General features: G+C 43.9%; 1 protein-coding gene across 2 annotated transcripts in view; it reads right to left on the reverse strand.

Moving 5' to 3' along the window:
- LOC122642902 (villin-2-like) overlaps window positions 1-18608 on the reverse strand; it is a 92502-nt gene that overhangs the window by 26043 nt on the left and 47851 nt on the right. For both annotated transcript variants that reach the window (XM_043836519.1, XM_043836520.1), the window contains exons 12-15: window positions 18410-18478; window positions 18266-18334; window positions 18023-18160; window positions 12398-12526 (exon numbers count right to left, since the gene is read on the reverse strand). In XM_043836519.1, the coding sequence (XP_043692454.1) occupies window positions 12398-12526; window positions 18023-18160; window positions 18266-18334; window positions 18410-18478 (405 nt within the window). The remainder of the gene's footprint in view (window positions 1-12397; window positions 12527-18022; window positions 18161-18265; window positions 18335-18409; window positions 18479-18608) is intronic.

Genomic DNA, 18608 nt, shown 5'->3' on the forward strand with positions numbered 1-18608 from the left:
CTTACTCACCACACCACATCCATCTCTTCCCGCAGATTCTTCGAAGATTCCTCTTGCACGAGAACCTGTGAAACGTGATTACTGTAGTCGGCCCATCACACACGGGAAACTTGTTGGACGCTCCATGGGTGCCCTAAGGGTGGACGTAACCCTAAATCAGGCAGTACTCGTTCCCAGGCTCATCTTTCTGAAGAATCTGACACTAGCCCTGCACCTCCTGCCACGACACCTTTTTCTACGGATCAAATGGCTGCTATCCAAAAATTGGTTAGACAACAGACTACTAGTTCTTCAAATTCTCCTGTTTCTAACCTTACCTAGCCAGGTAATTTCCATGTCTCCTCTACGAGTCTTAAATCAGGCAGTACTCATACCCAGGCCCATATTTCTGAAGAATCTGATATAGGCCCTGCACCTCCTGCCACGACACCTTTTTCTGCGGATCAAATGGCTACTATCCAAAAATTAGTGAGACAACTGACTGCTAGTTCTTCAAATTCTTCTGTTTCTAACCTTGCCTAGCCAAGTAATTTCCATGTCTCCTCTACAAGTCCTTTATGGTTAATTGACTCTGGCGCTACTGACCATATGACTAGTAACTCAAAGGTTTCCGTACCTTGCCTAATCCAGTTGGTAAAGATCACAGGAAACCCCATCTTAGTCATGACCTGAGAAATAAAGTCCCACCTCAGAGAATCAAAGGCCTTGTGGATGTCAATCTTCAGGAGGAGAGCCGGAGAGTGATTTTTCCTATCAAACCCTCGAACAATTTTATGACATAGGAGAATGTTGTCAGAAATATTCCTGCCAGGGATGAAGGCAGTTTGGTTCTCACTAACCAAAAGGTCCACTACACTTTTGAGCCTTCGGGCAAGGATCTTGGCAATAAACTTGTAGAGCAGGTTGCAGAGAGCAGTAGGCCTGAAGTCGGACATGGCAGTAGCACCTTCTTTTTTCGGGATGAGACAAAGGAAAGTGTGATTGACCCCTTTGATTTGAGCAGGATTGAAGAAGAAGCTTTCAATGGCAGCAATGAGATCAGACTTGATAATATCCCAGGCAGCTGTGAAGAACCCCATACTAAATCCATCCGGGCCCGGAGCTCCATTGGCTTTGAGAGAGTGAATAGCTTCAACAATTTCCTCTTCTTTTGGAATGGAACTCAAGGAAGCATAGCAAGTTGGGTCTATGAACTTGTTGATCAAATGGTTTGGAATGGGCTCAGTGTCCTCTTGAGATCCCGAGAAGATGGCTTTGAAGTGCTGAACAGCCAAGTCTTTAATGTCTTTGACTGTGTTGACAATAGAGCCATCCGGATGAGCTAGCTGCACAATGGAATTAGCATTTACTCTAGCTTTCACATACCTATGGAAATAGGCTGTATTTGAGTCGCCCAAATCAGGCCACTTGATTCTAGATTTTTGTTCAAGGAAGCTTTCTTCTCTAGCCAGTAAAGAGGAGAGTTGACCGGAAACCACTTTCTCTTTAGATGCAAGCAAATCATTTAGAGCATCAGATTGCAGCCGAACCTGAATTGAAGCAAGTCTTTCTTTGCACTCAGTGACTTGGAGAGAAATATTGCCGAAGGTGGTGATGTTTCAATCTTTGAGAGCAGCCTTGACATTTTTAAGCTTCTTGGAGAAGGCTTTAAGGGGGGTGGAGAAGGCCAAAACAGGCTTATTCCAAGCTTCTTGGACAATCGGCAAGAAGGTTTCATGAGAGGACCACATATCAAAATACTTGAATGGTTTGGGACCAAAGGAGGTGAAGGGCTGTATATCAAGAGAGATGGGGGAGTGATCAGAGATGTCCGGATTGTCAAATGTTGCATGAAAGGAGGGGAAAGAGGTCAACCATTCTTCATTGGCAAGAACTCTGTCCAGCTTACAAGCAATACGGTTAGAACCTGCCCTTTTATTGCTCCAGGTAAGAGGAAAACCAGACCATCTGAGATCATTGACTCCAATATCTTCAAGGCATTCATTGAAAGAATTCATAGCTTCCAAATCAGGCTGCTCACCTCCCTGCTTTTCATGGCTGTAACGAATGCTATTGAAGTCACCACCTAGCCCCCACGGATGGGACCCAACTTGAGGGGCCAAGGACCTGAGATCAGACCAAAGAGAACTCCTTTGAAGGGGGCAGTTCAGAGCATAGACCACAGTGAAGTGGAAAGAAAAATGCCCCAAAACAGTCCGAGAAACTGGTGTGCATAAACTGAGAGGAGGAAGAAGAGAGGGAAATTGAATTTTTTTTCGGGTCCCAAAGAATCCAAATGCGGCCATTGGAGTGATGGGGATAGTTGGATAAGAGAGACCAACCAGGAGCAATGGAGGAACTGATTTTTTGAGCATTGGGTTCTTTGATATGAGTTTCCAACAAGCAGCAAAAGCTAAAACGAGAAGTGCGAAGGCGAGTAAGCACAGCAGAATGCTTCAAGGGAGAGTTGAGCCCTCGGGTGTTCCAAATAAAGCCACGGATCATTTGGGGAGAGGGAGAAGAGGCAGCGAAGACTCAAGGAATCGAGTCAGAGCAGCTTGGGATCGGATTTCACAGTGGTGGCGACGCCTATAAGAGCAACCAAGAGGGGGTGCAGGCGAAGGAGGAGGAGGGAGAATTTTGCTGGAAGCCAGGGTGAAGGAAGATAGAGTTTTTCCGGGTAAGGAAGAAGGCGGGTCACTCAGGATAGGAGGAGTTCCAGTCGGGTGTGGAGCACCCGACCCAAGACCACAAACAGGCAAAGGAGAGGAAGACACAGGGCCTCGCCCAAGCAAGGGAGGGCCAGAAGAGACCAGATTAAAGGGAGGCCCACCATTCTCGCTCAAAGGAAGAGGGTTAAAAAGGGGGGGACCCACCAGAGAGTTAAAAGAAGGGGGGCCCACCAAAGATGACTCAGCAACAGCAGGAATCCTTAAAATCAGCATCAGGGAAGTCAAAGCCAAATCTTAAAAGGAGGAAGAGAGGGGGAGCAAAGCGTCTGAAGCAGACGGGGCTTTTGCATCCACACCCAGACTTCGCTGATCCATCGGCGACAGAGCATTGGGAGCAACACTAGAGCTGGGAAAGGAAAGATCCGCCAAGGGAGAGGCCGTCATACAAGATCTGCTGCGTGGAAGGACATCAAACTGGAGATTTTCGGGGCAAGTGAGCAGATCAGTATCATCGTCAGGCGACAGCATGCTAAATCTGTTTTGTCCATCAGTCCAAGGAGTGTGCTTCGACAGGGACAGGTCCTTAGGGGACGCCTGCGTTTTCTTCTGCCATCTCTGGTTCCGGCGCCGGGGTCTGGTTCGAGACCTCCCACGGGAAGCAGGTCTTCCTACAGAAGTTCGGCTTTGCGTCTTCTCCGTCGCTCCACGAGCAGGAGGCAAAGCAGCGCCTACCTCCGGAGAGGTCTGAGCTCCGACAGCAAAGAGAAGAGGAGTCACTCCCGTCACACCAGTAGCCTGACCCTCATCAGAAGAGGGCTATGCCTTCGTAGTGCACAGATGGGTGTCGTGGCCAAATACTTTACAAACCAAGTAGTGCTGGGGCTGCCAATCATAGTGCACCTCTTGCTCAAACAAATAGTCCTCTCCCTCATTCACGGTGATGAAGGAAGGCAGAGGTTCCTCTGCAGAAACCTCGATGCAAATCCTAGCGAAGGCCAGACGATCCTTGCGCATAGTGCAAACATCAGAGAACATCGGCTTACCCAGAACAGAACCGATGGAGCTAAGCCCAACAGAGCACCAGTAATGGAGAGGCAAGCCTGGAAGGGTAATCCATGGGAGGATCAGGGAGAGGTCCACACGGCGGAGCTGGAGCTGAGTATGCCATTGTCTTAGGAATATCGGCTTCTTTGCCACCATCCAAGGACCACCTTCAAGGGCACGGGTTTTATCGAGAGAGGAGAACTTGAAGATGAAGAAGCCGTTATCCAGCAAGTAGGTATCTAAGGAACCCTGAGGGCGCCATTGCTTGGAGAGGGACAGCTTGACGATGTGGAAGGGAGGTCTGGGACCCAGGAAGTTGCCAACAAGGCAGTCCTCCCACAGCTTAGCTTCAATATTCAGGAGGTCAGCAGGGTACACAGCAACTTTGGAGGAGCTGACGGTGGAAGGGGGAACGAAATGCAGAGGCAGTCCGTCAGAGCGAGGAGAGATTCTGGCAGCAAGTCTAGAGCTCCAGGAGGCAGGCTGAGAACCAACAGGGGGAGAAGAAGGGGGGGAGGTAAATGGGCAGGAGAGGAGGAAGGGAGCGATGCAAAGGGAGGGAGGGACGACATTCCCCAAGCACCAGAAAACAGCAATAGGGAAGGTCATGTTAAGAATAGGAGTTTAGTTTAAGGGGTATTCTTGTACATAACCCCATTTCGTTTTATGTGTTTTCTGTTATTTGTATAAGGCCAGGGGTCCCTCTGTAATTTATCATTCTTTTCAATATAAGCATGTTTGTCTCTTGTTGAGACATAGTAGATTAACACAAATCGATTCTCCTCTCTTCTTCTCCTTTTTCCTTCTTCTCTAAAACTGAACATGGTATCAGAGCTTAATGTTCCTGGAGTTTGAAGGCGTTGGAAGAGAGTTTAGTAGGCTAAGAGTTGGATTCTCCTCTTGGCTGCTGCTGGAATTCGAACGCAAACCTAAGCTTCTTCTCAGACCTGGTTCTCCCTTGTTTCTAACCCAAATGGAGAGCAACCAGGGGCTTTAGTTTCGTTTGGAGGTCTCATTTCTTCCCATTGTGTCTTCTCAAGTCATCTGGAAGTATCCAAGGGATAGGAGTGAATCTCGGCCTGGGCTATTCTGCCCTGTTTTTCCGCCAGCCAGAGTTCAGATTGGCCTTTGCTCTCCAATAGAGCTTTGTTTGGGAGGTTTTTTAGGCCACCTGCTATCGGTTTTTGGTAAGGAAGATTGTTTCTTTGTACTCCGCTGCTGTTTGATGCTTGTGTGAAGTTCTACAAGTCATTTCAAGTGTTTTTGGACTGTTTTTTTCTGCTGCTTCTTGGGGAACTACTATTCTTGCTTGAGGTGCTGTTGGTTACTTTTCCCAAGTGTTTTTTCTATTTGCATTGAAGCCACAATGGGTGAAAAGTCTGTTGAAGCATCTGAACTCCCCACTGTTGCGGCAGCCTCGCCTATTACCCCTTCATATGACAATCCAAATGTTCTTCCCATTGTCAAGCTTCACAATACTAATTACTTGGACTGGTCACGGTCAATGAAGCTCATTCTTCGGAGTAGGGGGAAGTTGGGATATATATCTGGGAGCTTTAAAGCCCCTTCCTCTGCTGATCCAGGTTACTCCAAATGGGAAACTGAGAACTCCCTTGTGATGACTTGGCTCATTTTTTCAATGAAGCCGGAAATTGGAAGAAGGTTTATGAGCAAGGAGACAGAGAAAGATATTTGGGATAGTGTGGCTCGTATTTATGATAGAGTGGGGGACTCTACAAAGGTTTATCAACTTCTCCAACAAATTGTTAGCCTGCGCCAAGGTGACAAAAGTATCTCTGAGTACTACAGCCTTGTTGTGGGACTTTGGGAGGAGTATGATCACTACAGAGATCTCTAGCTGTGTCCTGTTGATGAGCCTAAAGTGCATCAGTTGTTTGAGAAGGAGAGGGTCCTATTCCTTCTTGGAGGTCTTAACTCTGAGTTTGAACCCATAAGGGTACAGATACTTGGCCGACCAAGTCTTCCCTCCCTGGAGGAGGTGTGTGGTTAATTACAGAGTGAGGAGACCCGTAGAAGTGCTATGGAGACCACTTCCACTGTTGAGCGTTCTGCTCTTGTTTCATCCACTCCACAAGATCGTCCTCCCTTCACTAAGGGGGCTGGTAAAGGCCGTTTTTCCTGTGACTATTGTGGCAAGTCTGGGCATAAGAAGGAGTTTTGTTGGGATCTTCATGGGAAACCACCCTCTGCTGCATCTGGAGGACAGAAAGGGCCGAAGAAGAATGGGCCTAAAGCCCATGTTGGGGTTCATGAGTCTAAGTCATCATTTCTCTCTAAAGAAGACATAGCAGCTTTTCGTCGGATTGTAGCACACTTGGATGGATCCCCCTCTGCTGCTCCCACTACATCCACTGCTCTACGGGTCTCGACCTCTTCTGCCCCCACTCCCTGGGTCATTGACTCGGGGCCACCGATCACATGACTGGTAGGTCTCAGCTCTTTAATTCCTACACTGTTTGTTCGGGAAAAGATAAGGTGAAAATTGCTGATGGTTCTCTTTCTTCCATCTCAGGGAAGGGAGATGTCCAAGTTACTCCACTTATCCCTTTGCAGTCTGTCTTTCATGTTCCTAACTTTGCTACTAATCTTCTTTCTGTTAGCTAATTGACTAAGTCCTTGAATTGCTTTGTCACCTTTTTTCCTACTCATTGTCTGTTTCAGGATTTGGTGACGAAGAGGGTGATTGGCAGTGGACGTGAGACTGATGGATTATATGTTCTGGACACTTGTGCTTCCCCTGTGACAACAGCTCAATCTTATGTGTGTGGGCAACATGGCGGACGTATACAGGTGGATATTTTGCTTTGGCATCAGTGTTTGGGACATCCTTCTTTTTCTGTTATGCGAAAAATGTTGCCACATTTATTTACATCTTTTCCTATCAATCATGTTTTTCATTGTGAACCTTGTCTTTTTGCAAAAGGTTGTAAGACAGTTTATCCATCTTCTAGTAATAGATCTGTTTCCCCTTTTCACCTTGTTCATACTGATGTTTGGGGTCCTTCCCCTGTTACTTCTTTACGTGGCTTCCGCTACTTTGTCTCCTTTATTGATGACTTCTCTCGAGTTACATGGGTTTATCTCTTGAAACAAAAGAGTGATGTTTATGCTGCTTTTCAAAACTTTTATGAGTTGGTGTATACTCAGTTCCAAACTCGTATTCAGATTGTCCGTTCTGATAAAGGTGGAGAGTATATGTATGGGGGTTTGAAGACCTTTTTTTCTGACCATGGCATTATCCATCAGGTGGCTTGTGTTGATACCCCTCAACAAAATGGGGTTGCTGAAAGAAAAAACCGCCACCTGCTGGAAGTAGCCCGGTCCCTTTGGTTTACAATGCATGTTCCAAAAACTTTTTGGTCTGATGCCTTACTCACTGCGGTCTTTCTTATCAATCATATGCCCTCCAGTGTCTTGAACTTCAAAGTACCTCTTGAGGTCTTACCCTCACTTTCTTCTTCTTTCTCTCTTCCCCCAAGGGTCTTTGGTTGCATATGCTATGTCCATATTAGCAAATCTGCCCGCACTAAATTGGATCCTAAGTCCTTGAAGTGCCTCTTTCTTGGGTATTCCTCTACCTCCAAGGGATACACCTGTTACCACCCTCCTATCCGTCGGTGGCTTATCTCCAAAGATGTTTCTTTCTTTGAAACCATTCCTTTTTTTCAGTCACCTCTTCAGGGGGAGTGTCATGGTGGTGAGGTTGAAGAGGCTCCTGAGTTTGTATCCTTTCCATCCTCCTCTTTCGTTCCTATTTCCCCATTTCAGCTTGACAAGGGAAAGAAAAGTCCAAAGGATACTGTTGTTGAGGGGGAGTCTCCAAGTGCATAGGTGAATAAAGAACAAGGGGAACTACTTGTTTATACAAAGGACAAGAGAAATCCTCCTTCATGGCTTCCTATAAAGAAGACCTGCCAAAATCCTTCTTCGTCTCCTCATCCTGAGCCTCTATCCATTGAGACAGGTATACCTTCCTCTACTCCTCCATCCTCAAACTTAGATCTTCCTATTGCTCACCGCAAAGGAACTCGAGCTTGTACTAATCCCATTGCCAAGTTTGTCTCCTATGATTCTATCTCTCCTACAGGTGTTGCCTTTACAGTGGCTATCTCCTCCATCTCTATACCTAAGAATGTAGTAGAGGCTATGGCTGATCCAAAATGGAGAGAGGCAATGAATACCGAGATGGTGGCCCTTGAGAAGAACCACACTTGGGATCTTGTTGAACTCCCAAAGGGGAGAGTTCCTGTTGGATGTAGATGAGTATTCACAGTCAAATTCAAGTCTGATGGTACTGTAGAGAGATATAAGGCAAGGCTGGTTGCTAAAGGCTATACCAAAGTGTATGGCATTGATTATCAGGAAACCTTTGCTCCAGTGGCCAAGCATAACTCCATTCGGGTACTCCTCTCAATGGCTGCAAATCTTGATTGGCCATTATACCAGCTTAATGCAAAGAATGCTTTCTTACATGGTGACGTAGAAGAAGAAGTCTACATGCATTCCCCTCCTGGGTTCAAACATCCTAGTGGCAATGGAAAAGTGTGTCGTCTTAGGAAGGCTCTTTATGGACTTAAACAATCTCCTAAGGCTTGGTTTGAGAAGTTTAGACAAGCTATCCTACAGAATGGATATACCCAAAGACAAGCCGATCACACTTTGTTTATACAAAGGAAGGGCAGCAATATTACAGCCCTAATTGTATATGTTGATGACATTGTAGTCACAGGAAACAGCGAGGCTGAAATCTCAAAGCTTAAACTTTACTTGGTTCGGCAGTTTGAGATCAAGGATCTTGGTCCATTGAAGTATTTTCTAGGGATTGAAGTTTCAAGATCCAAGCAAGGGATCAATGTTTGTCAGAGAAAGTTTGTCCTTGATCTACTTACAGAGACAGGGTACTTAGGGTGTAAGCCAATCTCCTCCCCAATTGATCAGAACCACAAACTAAGAGAAGATTGTGGTGAACCTCTTGTAGATGCTGAAAAATATCAGAGATTAGTAGGCAAGCTAATCTATCTTTCCCTTACCCGACCTGACATAGCCTATGCTGTCGCTGTGGTAAGTCAGTTTATGCATGCACCAAAAATGGGTCATCTTGATGCAGTTTATAGAATCCTCAGATATTTAAAATCATGTCTTGGAAAAGGCCTTCTCTTCGCTAGGAATGGTCACTTGAGGATTGAAGCATACACTGATGCTGACTGGGCTGGATCTATTTCTGATCGACGATCCACTTCAGGGTACTATACTTTTGTTAGTGGAAATCTGGTTACTTGGCGAAGTAAGAAGCAACCTGTGGTGGCTAGATCAAGCGCTGAGGCAAAATTTAGAGCCATGGCTCACGGAGTGTGTGAAATCTTATGGCTAAAGAGACTTGTTCAAGAATTGGGATTTGAGACTGTTGAACCTATGAGTTTATATTGTGACAACAAGGCAGCCATAAGTATTGCCCACAACCCAGTGCAGCATGACAGGACTAAGCATGTTGAGGTTGATAGACATTTTATTAAGGAAAAGATCGAGTCAAAGACCATCTGCACCCCGTTTGTGAAGACAAATGAACAAGTTTTTTATCTTCACCAAAGGACTTAGCACTCATCACTTTGACTGTTTATTGGACAAGCTGGGTATGCATGACATATACTACCCAGCTTGAGGGGGAGTGTTAAGAATAGGAGTTTAGTTTAAGGGGTATTTTTGTACATAACCCCATTTCGTTTTATGTGTTTTCTGTTATTTGTATAAGGCCAGGGGCCCCTCTGTAATTTATCATTCTTTTCAATATAAGCATGTTTGTCTCTTGTTGAGACATAACAGATTAACACAAATCGATTCTCCTCTCTTCTTCTCCTTTTTCCTTCTTCTCTAAAACTGAACAGGTCAGGCCTGCCGGGGACGCCAACAGGGAAGGGAAGTCATGGAGAGGGAAGGGAAGGGCAATCCGGTGGCTTAGGTATTAGAAGAATCAAAGAAGTGAATTATGCTGGAATCATCAAGCTCATTTGGAAGATTGCCTCTAAACATAAAAGCATTTGGGTTGACTGGATTTACTCGGGCCCTCTTCGTCAAGACTCCATCTAGACGGCTTCAGCTTCCTCTAATTCTTCTTAGGTCTAGCGCAAGATCTTAGACTCTCGCCATCTAGTCCTTCAAAACATTCACTCTCAGATTGGTGATGGGCTGTCGTCCTACCTTTGGCTCGATCACTGGCACCCAAAGGGGATCCTCATCCACTTCATAACTCCGTGAATCATTTATGCTACTGGTCTTCACAGGCTCTCCTTGGTAGCTAACATCGTTGATCAGAATGGTGGTTGGTCCTCTCCTCCTACCTCCTCTCCGGAGCTTACTCTCATCTAGAACGAGCTTCCCTCCATTTCCAGAAGGCTTTTGGGTAGAGGTGACTGTGTTTCTTGGTTGGCAAGCAATTCCAATTCATTCTCCTCCAAATCAGCTTGGGATCTTATTCGTCTAAAGGGTCAATTGGTTCCTTGAAGAAAGCTTCTTTGGTTCAAGCATCATATCCCTCGGCATTGCTTCACTGCTTAGAGGATCTTTTCCAACTGCCTTCCAACTTAGGCCTTCCTCTGTCACCGCCACATTCCAGTTTCGCCCTCTTGCTGTCTCTGCTGGAACAATGTGGAAGATTCTGATCATCTCTTCTTTGAGTGCCCTACTGCGGCAGCAATTTGGAATGGTATCTTGTCTAAATGCTGGCCTACCCCTAGAAGAATCCTTCCCTTCTCCCGCGAATGGATCTAGATCGACATGACTTTTGCAGGTTCCTCTATCTGCGACATGGTCGGAAAGCTTGCATTTTGTGCAATTTGGGATTCCATTTGCTTTGAAATTAAGGCGAAATTATCGTCTGCTCCTCCTCCTTGTCTTGACACCCCAAGGAACAGGCTCATTGTTGTCTCCTGAGGTCTTTCTTCTGTCTCTCTTGTTGGTCCCAGCCCTCATTTGTGAGGATTTGGTTCCTGATTCTTTGTTTTGTTGCTCCCCTTTCAGGGCCCTGTAATTCTTTTCCTCTTTGGTAATGAATTTCTTATTCACCCAAAAAAAAAAAAAACACATTCATTAAGTGATGTCTAAGAATCATCCTGGAAGCCAAGAGTTGAAGTTCATCAAGTATCTCACAAGTAAAGAGTTGAACCAAGCAATCTAAGAGCAATTCAAGCAAGATGGAAGTCAATCAAGCAAGTCAAAGCTGAGGCAAGTCATGCCAAGGAGGTTAAAGCTCTTCAAAGCATCACGGAGCCCGAACAAGTTAAGAACACACTTTGGAATATTCAAGACCAAGACTTGGAAACTAGCAACTCATCAAGAAGAATCAAAATCAATCATAGGATTAGTTTCATATTTGTCTATCATAAGTAATCCTAGATTGCTTGGTGCAACAGTAAGGTTGCTCCAAGTGGTCATGGGTTCGAGTCTCAGGAAACAGCCTCTCTGCGAAGTGGGGATAAGGCTGCGTACATTATGATCCTCCCCAGACCCGCAGTGGCAGTAGCCTCGTGAACTGGGTACGCCCTTTTTTTTACGCAATTCTATATAACAGTCTAACCAAGTCCAACAGCCTTAAAATAATTAAATAGTCACCCGATTAACTAACATATGTGATTAAACAAGTTGGATGATCGATTGGATGATAGGGCGGTCGACCGGCAGAATGGCCCTGACCAGCCTTGTGCACAGTTCTGCCAGGCAGTCGACCGGCTCTGTTAGGTGGTTGACCAGCAATCTGGCCAAGAGCCAAGTTAGTGCAGAAAAACAGCAAGGCGGTCGACTGGCCAATTTGACCGTTGACCTAAAACGGTCTTATAATGGTTAGATCTGGCTAGGCAGTCAACTGGAAGAGTTCCAACATTCATAAAACAAATATATTTCTAACTGTTCGAATTGGCCCTATAAATAGAGATGTTGAGCACATCTCAAAGATGATCTGGACCATAACTTGATTATCTACTTAGGCTTAGAGGTTAGAATTAAGTTAGTCCTTACATCTGTATATCTGCCTTTTAAGAGGAGGCTTTATGTATTTGAGTTGAAAAATTCATTTCTGGTTAGAAGGGAGTTGTTGTGGGAGATTGGGATCTCCACAAAGGGTAATCATGGAAGTGACTGGTATAGGTTTGATTGCTAGCTTGAAAGCAATTGTAGGGGCTTGATTGCTACCCCACAAAATAATTAAGGGCTTCACTACTACCAGGGAAAGTAGTAGTGAGGTTTATTCGTTACCGTTAAAGTGATTGTCAGATAGTGGAAAGTCCAAGAATGAGGAGTTCTTGGTAGTGGATGTAGGTAAAATGCTGAACCGCTCTAAATTGATTGTCAAACTCTATCTTATATCTCTTTCTATCTCCCTCTCTTAGTATTTTTTGATTTCCCTGTTCTTTGAACATTAAGTGCAAAAAGATCCCAACCTCTTGTATCAAACCCAATTCACCCCCTCTCAGGTTGCCTACCTGGGTCAACAACTCTCTCACTGCAATTATTCAACATTTTCTTAAAAAAAAGAAGACACTCAAAGAGAGAGAATATCATTGTTGAATCATTCTTCTTAGATTTATGGTATGCATGATTAGAAAAAGGGGAAAAAAAAATCTGTCGGCCATGCTCCACCAGAAATTAAACAACCTTAACAGATTTCCACAGAATAGTATCTACAAACATACCTTCAACAATTCAGCCACTTTTGCAGCCAACTGTTGCTGCTCAAAGTTACTTTGTTTTCCGTGCCAATTGAACATTGAAGAGCCGGATTGCAAAAGGAAACAGTCATCAGAGCTTAGGGATGCTGCCACCTGAACAGAAATAAATAATAAATAAGTGGAAAAGAACTCCACAATATACATTTGTGGTGTGAATATTTATTTAATTCCAATACACCAGCCAAATCAAAATACAGAACTGGAGTTCTATGGAAACGTAGATCATCATAAAAGAAAACTTTAAACAGAAAAAATTTGAAAAACTAATTATTAAATACATGTCACAGCGTGCTGGTCCTGGACAGGTGCCTCACTAAGATTAAAAGTGGTGGAGATTAAAAGGAAAGTCCTTGATTCCATTCACGGATAAAGTGGTCAAACAAGGAAAGTGGGACCATGCGGGAGACTCCAATACGATGTGGGCCGAGATGACAGCCTGTATAAAGAAGGTTGCTAAAGATATTCTAGGGGAAACAAAAGATATACAACATGCTCCTAGAGAGACCTGGTGGTGAGATGATGAGGTCCAAGCAGCCATTAAGACCAAGAAAGCTGTTTTAAGACATGGCAAAGGTCTAAAGAGGTTGAGGATCCAATAAGATACAAGCTTGCCTGAAACGAAGCTAAGAAGATTGTGGGGAAAGAAAGGGCGAAGAAATATGACGATCTCTTTAATAATCTGAATTCAAAGGATGGGGGAAAAAGCTATTTATAGATAGCTAAAGTGAGAGAAAGGATGATCAGAGATTTAGACCATGTTAGATGTATTAAAAGTGAGGATGGCAGAGTACTAATAAAGGATGAGGACATTGAAGAGAGGTGGGAAGAGTACTTCTGCGAGCTTCTTAATGAAGACTCCATGAGTGATAGGGCTGCGGAAAGCGACATTCTTCATAGGGACACCTCTTCGCATAGATATATTTGCAAAATTAGGATGCCTAAAGTAAAAGAAACTATAAGAAAGATGAAAATAGGCAAAGCACCAGGCCCAGATGAGATCCCAATTGAGGTGTGGAAGAACATAGGATTTTGTGGTCTATCTTGGCTAACCAAGTTGTTTAACAAGATTATGACCACTAGGAAAATGCCAGATGAATGAAGGAGAAGCATTGTGGTTCCAATTTACAAAAACAAAGAAGATATTCAGAACTATAATAACGATAGAGGCATAAAGTTTTTTTTTGGGTGAATAAAAATTTTATTATCAAAAGAGAAGAGGAAAACAGGGGACCCCGAAGGGGAGAAGAAAAAATAAAAAGCCAAGCCCGACCTTAGCTAAAGGCCAGCAGAAGCAGCAAAAGAAACATTAGAGAGGCCCCATGAATCAACAATGAGCCTGTTCTTTGGGGTGTCGGAACAACAAGAAGAAAGAGCTAGCGATAACTTTGCTTTAATCTCAAAGGAAATGGAATCCCAAATCTTCTGATATGAGCGAGAATTGGAAGTCCATTTCCTGATATTGCGCTCCATCCAAATGTGGTTGAGGCATAAAACCCTACTACAAAGTCCCCATAGAGGCATAAAGTTAATGAGTCATACAATGAAGTAGCTGAGGAAGGAGACTACTATTTTGGAATTTAGGAGACTCATGGAAAGTTATAGAGAGGGCAAGAAGGACCTCCATATGGTCTTTATAGACCTAGCAAAAACCCTACGACAAAGTCCCTAGAGATCTAATCTGGAATATCCTGGAGAAGAGAAGGGTGTCATGTAAATACATAGACATAATAATAGATATGTATGTGGATATGGTGACTAACGTTATAATGGTGAGGGGCCAAGCAGTGAATTCCCAATTTCAATTGGGTTACACCAAGGATCAGGCTTAAGCCCTTATTTGTTTATGCTTATCATGAACAACTTAACCAAAGGCATACAAGATGAGGTCCCATGGCGTATGATCTTTACATATGATATTGTTTTGATGGATGAGACAAAAACAAGGATTAACGCGAAAGTGGAACTATGGAGATCAACCTTGGAATGAAAAGGTCTGAAGATAAGTAGAAGTAAGACCAAATATATGGTGTGTAACTTTAGATGGGACTAAACTTCACTCTCCTTCATTACTCCTGAAGATCGACATCCCCAAAGCTTTTGATTCTCTTAGATGGGACTACATTGCTCAAGTGTTGACTCAGATGGGGTTTCCTGTACCCTTTGTTCACTGGAATAGCTCTTGCATCTCTTCCCCAAAGTTCTCAGTCTTAGTTAATGGCAGTCTGGCAGGGTACTTTGGAGCTGATGTGGGGATTCGGCAAGGATGCCCTCTTTCCCCCTACTTGTTTACTATTGCCATGGAAATCCTCTCCAGGCAGATCCAGCTTTGCACTGACCAGCAGCTCATCTCTCCTATGCCCAAGTGTAAAGGGTTAAAGCTCACCCACCTGGCCTTTGCAGACGACTTGATGATATTCTCCAAGGCTTCGATTGCCTCCTTAGAGACTATTTTACTTTGTCTCGAGCAATTCAAAGAGCTCTCGGTTTACGCATCAACCCATCCAAATCCCTCATCTTCTTTCTTGGAGTTCGAGGCGACAAAGCAACTTTCCTAGCCATCTCTGGTTTCACAAGTCGTTGCTGTCAAATACTTGGGGATTCCTTTGATCACTGCTAGACTTTTCGCTCATCATGCATCCTTTGTTGGACATGGATCCGTAAGAGACTTCAGCTATGGAAAAGCAAGCTTCTTTCGTATGTTGGCAGGCTAACCCTCATTAGATTAGTTCTGGAAGCCTCGTATATCTACTGGTCGGGTATCTATGGACTCCCTCAATATACTATCAAGGCCATGGAAGCTCTTATGGCTTCATTCCTTTGGAAGGGCTCTGACTCCTCCAGGTTTCTTCATCCCTTGAGTTGGGCTGCAGTGTGCCTTCCCAAGAAGGAAGGAGGTCTAGGCATTCGGCGTATCAAAGAAGTGAACTCAGTTGGTATCTTCAAGCTCCTCTGGAAGATAGCCTAAAAAAAGAAGAGCATTTGGGTTTGATTGGATCTACTCGGGCCGCCTTTACCATGATTCCATTTGGACTGCCTCTGCGGGTTCCGATGCTTCTTGGGTTTGGAAGAAAATCATTGCCGGCCGTCATTTGGCTCTTGAGTCATTCGCTCTACCATTGGTGATGGTCGATCTACTTACCTGCGGCTTGACAACTGGCACCCTATGGGAATTTCGCTTCATCGGGTTACCCCCCAGATCCATCTACTCCTCGAGGCTTACATAGGCTTTCATTGGTTGCTGATATTTTAGACCACAATGGCTGGGCTCCCCCCATCTCTGGTCCTATCCTCACTCCTATCTGGAATGAGCTCCACCTGGTCACTAGAAGGGTTGCCTCCAGAGGTGATTGTGTCCATTGGAACTCCAACAGCTCATGCTCCTTCTCTTCTAAGGCTACTTGGAATTTTATTCGCCGAAAGGCCCTCGTCCTGGCACAGCTCCTTTGGTTCAAGCATCACATTCCTAGGCATTGCTTTACGACTGGAGAGTTTTCAACAATTGTCTCCCTACTCAAGCCTTTCTTCGCAGCCGCCGGATCTCGTTCCTCGTGCTTGCTGCCTTTGTTGGAACAATGATGAAGACTGCACCATCTCTTCTTTGATTGTCCCTGCAGTTGCAATCTGGAAGGGTGTGCTCCTTAAATGCTGGCCTGTCCGAAGACGTATTCTTCCCTTCGCTAGAGAATGGATTTGGATTGATATGACTTTCGCTAGCTCCTCTACTTGTGACACGGTCGGGAAGATGGCTTTCTGTGCTACTCTCAATCATATTTGGATGGAGCGTAATTTGAGAAAATGGACCTCCATCTCTCGGCCTTTCCAAAAGATTTGGGATTCCATTTCCTTTGAAATTAAAGCAAAGCTATCTTTACTTCCCCCCTCTACTTGTAAAGACACCCCTAGGAACAGGACCATTGTTCAGTCCTGGGGTCTCTCAAATCTCTCCTTGGTTGCTCCGGCTAATGCTTAGGCTGGCTGGTTGGGCTCTTCCTCTTTAGGGCCTTTTGTAAATTCTTCTCTTCTTCTTTTGGTAATGAAATTCTTATTCACCCAAAAAAAAAAAACTTTAGCAACACTGGAACAAATAATGAGGTGGTGAATATTGGTGAGAGGTAGATCCCGCAAAGTGATTACTTTAGATATTTGGGATCAATCATAAATAAGGAGGGTGGCATAGAAGACGACATTGCCTAGAGGATTAAAATAGGGTGGATGAAGTGGAGAGGTGTGTCCGGAGTTCTATGTGATCGACGTATCCTTTTATAGGACTGTCATTAGACCAGCTATGATGTAGAGTGCGGAATGTTAGGCTATGAAGAAGTGTCATATAAATAAACTTGGCATTGCGGAGCTGAGGATGTTGAAATGGATGTGTGGGAAAACTAGGATGGGTAAAGTAAGGAATGACCATATTAGAGCTGAGTTGGGAGTAGCTCCGATCCATGATAAACTTAGAGAGAGTCATTTGAGGTGGCATGGCCATGCTCAACGGAGGCCTTCGCATGTCCTAATTCGGAGGAGTGACTTGATTCAGATTGAGGGAACCAAAAGAGCCAGGGACAGGCTAAGATAACCATAGGAGAAGAGGTGAGGAAAGACAAGACTAGCTTAGGCCTTGTTCGTTGCATGACTTCAAATAGAGCTGATTGGAGAGCAAAGATCCATGTGGTCGACCCCATTTAGTTGGGCTATGATGTTGTGATGCTGTTGTTGTTATACACTCCAATCCAGAGGTATGGAGAGGAATGTGGGCAGTTAAGAAACGGTACGTAGCTATGAAGGGTAAATGCCACAGAGTTTGGGTCGATGTTGTGTGCTCCTTCCTTTTACTTTTATTTTATTAATTTTCTGTCCCTACAAGGTAGTATCCATGTAGCCGACCCCATTTAGTTGGGATAAGGCCGAGTTGTTGTTATTATCATAGTTTACTTTGTGGTCTCCTATCTCATCAATAATGATGACAAATAAAAATAAATAAATAAATAAACACAACTTAGGTTTCCACTACACAAAATCTGAGTTCAAACTACAGAATGTCAACAGAGCAATATTAGTCTAATAGTCACTGGCTTATAAAAGTGCTACATGAGATCATCCCATTCTCAAGCTGGATCAAGGATATGATTGTTCTTCATATCACACCCTCCCACCCACCCACAAAATCTGAGTTCAAAATACAGAATGTCAACAGAACAATATTAGTCTAATAGTCACTGGCTTATAAAATTGCTACATGAGATCATCCCATTCTCAAGCTGGATCAAGGATATGATTGTTCTTCATATCACACCCTCCCACCCACCCACCCACAAAATCTGTGTTCAAAATACAGAATGTCATCAGAACAATATTAGTCTAATAGTCACTGGCTTATACAATTGCTACATGAGATCATCCCATTCTCAAGCTGGATCAAGGATATGATTGTTCTCCATATCACCCCCACACCCACCCACACCACCCATGACAGAATGTAAGCATGCATCGTCGTCTATCACATATATAACATCAAATATCCATATCGAACCCATAAAACTCTTAAGTTACAACTTCGATATCATACAAAAGGATAAAAAGATTTGTACATACTGCATCAACTTGAACTGCTTTATTGTTATGCACAGATGTTCCCGAAATACGAATAAGTGCAACACCATCAGCAGTATATGTTTTATCATTAAGACCTTTCTCTTCCACGTTTTTCTTGTAACCAGAACTTAATCCACCCTGTATAAAAAATAAGCAAATTCACAATTTCAAGTTATGCATATAGGGAAGAAGTTAATTATTTATAAAGAGAGGAACCCACTAAATAGGCTCAACTTGTAGTACCTTAAGGACAACCAGAGGTTGAAAGAGTGCAATGAATTGCGGTGGTTCTTTTCCCTCAAAAATACGGCCCTGCAAAGAAGCCTTATTAACTACCAACCCTGGATCACTTAACCCAACTTATTACAAAAGGAAACAGCATAATACCTGAACAGGTCTCCCTTTTAATGAGGTGGACATTGTATTAGCTAACCCAGTAGCCATCATTTGGTCATCCTGGAAAATCAAGTTACCCTCGTTAAGACTATGAAAAAAATGCTTAACCAACCCATGTTTGAGTGGAGAAATATTTAGGAGATAAAATCAAGTAAAATAATGAGTACATGAGTATTAGATATGGAATTGC

Source organism: Telopea speciosissima, chromosome 10 (genome assembly GCF_018873765.1).
Source record: "Telopea speciosissima isolate NSW1024214 ecotype Mountain lineage chromosome 10, Tspe_v1, whole genome shotgun sequence".
NCBI lineage: Eukaryota > Viridiplantae > Streptophyta > Magnoliopsida > Proteales > Proteaceae > Telopea > Telopea speciosissima.